Raw genomic sequence first — 4,442 nt, forward strand, 5'->3', positions numbered from 1 at the left:
CCTCCCGCCCACTGCATCCCCCGCACCTCCCTTTGCCCCTGCTTTTGCACCTGCCGCCTTCCTGCCCCCACTTTTGCGCTCACCTTTCCCCCCCACCCCACTATGGCCCCTGCCTTGCCCTGCCCCCCTGCACCCACCACCTTTTCCCCCTCCCCTTATTGGGAATATTCACTGTAGCCATTCACCCTGAGATATTCCCTGCTCCACTGCTGTTGCTTCTGTGGCTGAGCTCCACTCACCTCTCTTTACTGCCTCTGACCCAACCTGCCACCACTCAATTCCTCTAATCCAATCTTCCCTTCCCTACCACTTCCTCCTACACCTCCTTCCCATCAATTTGCGCCCTCTCGACTGCAACCTCCCCTTGCTCTTTCCTGCAGGCCTCCCAACCAGTCCACCCATCCATCCCTTGCACCATTCCTCTTCCCTTTTTTCCTCCTTCTACTTTCCTTCTTTCTAGCTGTCCATCCTTATACGGTCCCTCGGGACTACTCATTTCTCCCAACCACCCTCTCATCCCTCCTTCCTCACTATCCACTACTCTTATTCATTCATACATCCCCTACTCCTGCATTCCTTTTCACATTCTCCCACTTCTTTCTTCCCACTCCTCCCCCACTCCTCTCAACTTCAACTCCCCAACTATCCCCATGTCCCACATTTGTCTGCCCCATCTCTTTCTCCCTTGCAGAACCACATGCCCCAATCTCTCTGCCACCTACCTCCTTTCCTCTCACCCTGTTCTCCATCAATCTACCTCCCATGCTCCCCACATCTCACTCCCTTCTTCCCAACTGCTCAACTCCTGTTTCTCTCTTTCCAATTCCCATAATCTCTCTCACCCCTATCTTTCCTCTTCATTTCTCTATCTGCTGTGTTACTCCTATTTTTTTGCTCACCATCTCCAGCTGTCCCTTTCCTACCACTCAATATAATTCCCCACTCCCACACCTCTTCTCCACCCCATTGCATTATATTTTAAGCCTTAGCCCAGTCAAAAAAATTGACTGACTTAGTGAGCTTTGTAGCTGATTTTGCAAACAGGTCGTCCTTTTCAATGAATTTGCTTATCTTTGCTGAATTGACAGTTGTGCATTCATTTACTTTAATTTGTATTCCAGAGTTGTTGTGCTTCCCTAGTGGAAAGCAATTATATTCAAACAAATCAATCAGGTGGGGACATCAGGCAGTGGGATGGAAGGAAACATTTCGGAGGAAAAAATTGCAGATTTTGATTTTAATTTTCTCTTGCAAAAGCCTTTGCTTCTTGCTGAAGTCCACGGTTCATGTCCCTAGCTGTTAAGAGTTATGTAGAAGAATGCACTTTGCAGCAATAAACAACCAGAGTTTGAGCTTTATCTCATTCTTTCTGAAGTCACCTCATTTCTCCTGACACAGTCGTAAGCTGCTGAGGCTATTGAATGGTTGATGGTGTATTCTAATCAGTGCAGGGAGCTCAGAGGGGGAGGAGGGAGGATAGGGTGATAATAGTGTGAAGGGACCAAGCAAGGAGCTCAGCTGGCAGACAATGAACACCTGCTGCAGCACCAAGAGCTGGTCATTAGACTGAATTTGAAACTCAGTTCCCTGCTGTATTATTAACATTGAAATAGAGGCAGCAAGTGCAGCTGCTTTACTTGGCTTGAGTGCAAAAGCAGCAGCTCACATATGCTGCATACTGTATATTTAATTCAAATAAGTTAACTAAGGGGGACATCAGAGACTTCGGCTTATTTGACAACCATTCTGCATGGCTATCATTCTGGATTACAAAGATCTATGCAAAGTTTGAAAAATTGGTATTGTTGAATTATTAATCCAGGCTTTTAAATATTCCTTGGATTTGGATCAACGCCTCTGAGGTGCTACGTTTAAGGATATTTTGCTCGTATTAGTTGCCCCAGCACGTTGTGGGAGACAATGATGTGGCAATGTCATATCTCCTCCTCGGAGTGCCGCTGTTACCGCCTGAATGGTTTTTCCTTGCCCAAGCGTTTGCCGATCAATCTCTCAACAGGTTCAAGGATACTGGAGCAGAGTGTCGGGCAGTGGCTCGACTCGATTGGGATGCAACAGTATGAAAGTAAGCTGGTGCTGAATGGGTTCGATGATGTGCGCTTCATGGTAAGTGCACCCATCTGTGCTTCTTAGTTAGTTGTAGTTTATATCTTCACTCTTTTTTGCTCAATTTACATTTGTGATACGTCCCTGTCAAGCATTCAATTAATGATTTCAAGATAAAGGTTGAATTTGATTCATTGCTTCATAATCTTATCCCCTGGAAGACTGCAGTAGTACTTTTGTACTGCATTCAAAAGTAATTAAACCAGGATTTTAAAAGCCACTGTGGAGCAGTAAAGTAGTTCCTGTGAGCTCTTGCCAGCATACCCAGGTATCTTTGCTTTCTTTGACAATGGTTGGATTGTCAATTGATTCTTCAAGAGATCTTGGTTAAAAATATGTTTGTTGATGTTAACCAGATTTGTTATATAAAGTTAGGCTATCCCCATTATCTGCAGAGATTAAACAAATATACAATCATGTTTCACAAACAAAAACAAAAATTGGTGGATAAGCTCAGCAGGTCTGCAAGCACCTGTGGAGAGAAATCAGAGTTAACGTTTCGGGTCCGGTGAACTTCCTCAGAACAATCGTGTTTGATTAGTTCATACTCCACTCTCCCTGCTCTGCTAATATGTTTCACTTACCTCCTCTCAAGAACACAATAATTTGGGGAAAAAATACAGCCAGTATTTCTCACCATGCATTATATACAGGGTTCTAGATGGATTTGAAAAGTCAAGTCTTTTAAAAATGTATGTTTCGAGCTTTCCTTGTTTTAAATGAGCTTATTTTTTCTTTAAAAAAACTGGATCTAAGCTTTCAAAGGAGAACTGATGTCTTGTTAGTAGTTCCTTAGGAATCCACCAGTTTTAAAACACAACGTAGCCTGAAGAAATGGCAAATTCCAGCTGGTGATCTGATTTTACACCAATAAACATTAAATCCTAAATAAAAACTGAAAGAACTGTGGATGCTGTAAATCAGGAACAAAAATAGGAATTGCTGGAAAAGCTTGGCAGGTCTGGCAGCATCTGTGGAGAGAAATCAGAGCTAATGTTCTGGCGAAAGGTCAAATGACATCAAATCCTGTTAGGTAAGTATGAAGGGCCCAAGACCCAGTACTATTTTTCTTTCTTAATATCAATAATTAGGTAACAGCTAAACTTTTTATTAGAAGTTCATTGTTTTTCTATTGGATGCGTAATAGTTAGAGAACTAACTAAACATAAACAATTGCAGTAACACTAGTAATTCAATAGTAAAGAATTTCTTTCAGCTTTCTAGGAGAGATATTAAGAGATTAGTTTTACAACATCAGTTTTACAAAAATAAGTTGATTATCGAATATTAATTTGTGCATTGTAGCATTCACCTCCCCATTTCATGAAAGTAAGCTAAACAGTTATTTTCTTTATCTGATCTTTGCACTAGTCAAGCCAAATTGAGAGATTTTGATCTGGAAGTAAAATGTTGTTTATTCTGAGAAAAATATTTTTTCAGTGTAACCTCTAAATCATTAGTTTCTGGTGATTATTTTTTAAGATCAAAGTGAGTAATGGGGGTAAATTCAGTTGCCTTTTCCAGATTAGAAAAACCCTCTTGCTGCACATTACAGTGAGTAATGGGCATTATATTGTCTGCCACTTCAGTGGCCCTTCTGTTACATATTTAGCTGCTATTTCATACATTGGAAAGATAAACATGGCTTAAAAATTCAAAAGTGTATTCTTTTCAAACAAAAAAATTCTTAGGTTAGCAAATCTGTTGCTTTCCTCCATGTCATAGAATAAGGAGTTGAAAGTCTGCATTCTGCCATTGGTTTTGAAAATTTGGCTGCATTTTTTGAGTGAATTTTGAAATCTACTAACAAGCTAGGCATTGAAAATTAAGACAATAAAACTACTATTACTCAGTAAAGAAGCTACAACTTGGATTGAATTTTAACATTTAAAGCTAGTCTTTCCTGAAGTGACAGATTATGATTTGGAACTTAAATTGAAACAAATTTGGTGTACGTTACTGTGTTACATCTGGGCTATGTGCTTTGTCTAGTGAGATCGTGCATAAATCTGGATCTACGTGGGAGGTATGATATTCAGCACTGAATTATTAAAGTTTCTGTTACACATTCTGTTAAATAAAACTGTTTAATTTATGAAAGTTGTGCTTACATATAAATTGGCATTCCAGTTTTAACCCAGTAAGCATTTACTTTATATTACATTTGCTCCTTTGTTCTTCTTCTTTCTTCCTTCCTTCTTCCTTCTTTTTCTTTTTCTTCTTCCTCCTCCTCCTTCTTCCTCCTCCTTCTTTTTCTTCTTCCTCCTCCTTCTTTTTCTTCTTCCTCCTCCTCCTTTTTCTTCTTCCTCCTCCTCCTT

At 40.4% G+C, this 4,442-nt stretch overlaps 1 protein-coding gene across 6 annotated transcripts in view; it reads left to right on the top strand.

Moving 5' to 3' along the window:
• Nucleotides 1–4,442, top strand: part of LOC109928668 (ankyrin repeat and SAM domain-containing protein 1A-like) — a 210,066-nt gene that overhangs the window by 100,268 nt on the left and 105,356 nt on the right. For 5 of the 6 annotated variants that reach the window (XM_048612023.1, XM_048612025.1, XM_048612026.1 and 2 more), the window contains one exon: nt 2,018–2,124. The exons of the other annotated variant lie outside the window; for it this stretch is intronic. In XM_048612023.1, coding sequence (XP_048467980.1) covers nt 2,018–2,124 — 107 coding nt within the window. The remainder of the gene's footprint in view (nt 1–2,017; nt 2,125–4,442) is intronic. 6 annotated transcript variants of the gene reach the window in all.

The sequence above is a fragment of the Rhincodon typus genome, chromosome 25 (assembly GCF_021869965.1).
Source record: "Rhincodon typus isolate 14 chromosome 25, sRhiTyp1.1, whole genome shotgun sequence".
Classification (NCBI taxonomy): domain Eukaryota; kingdom Metazoa; phylum Chordata; class Chondrichthyes; order Orectolobiformes; family Rhincodontidae; genus Rhincodon; species Rhincodon typus.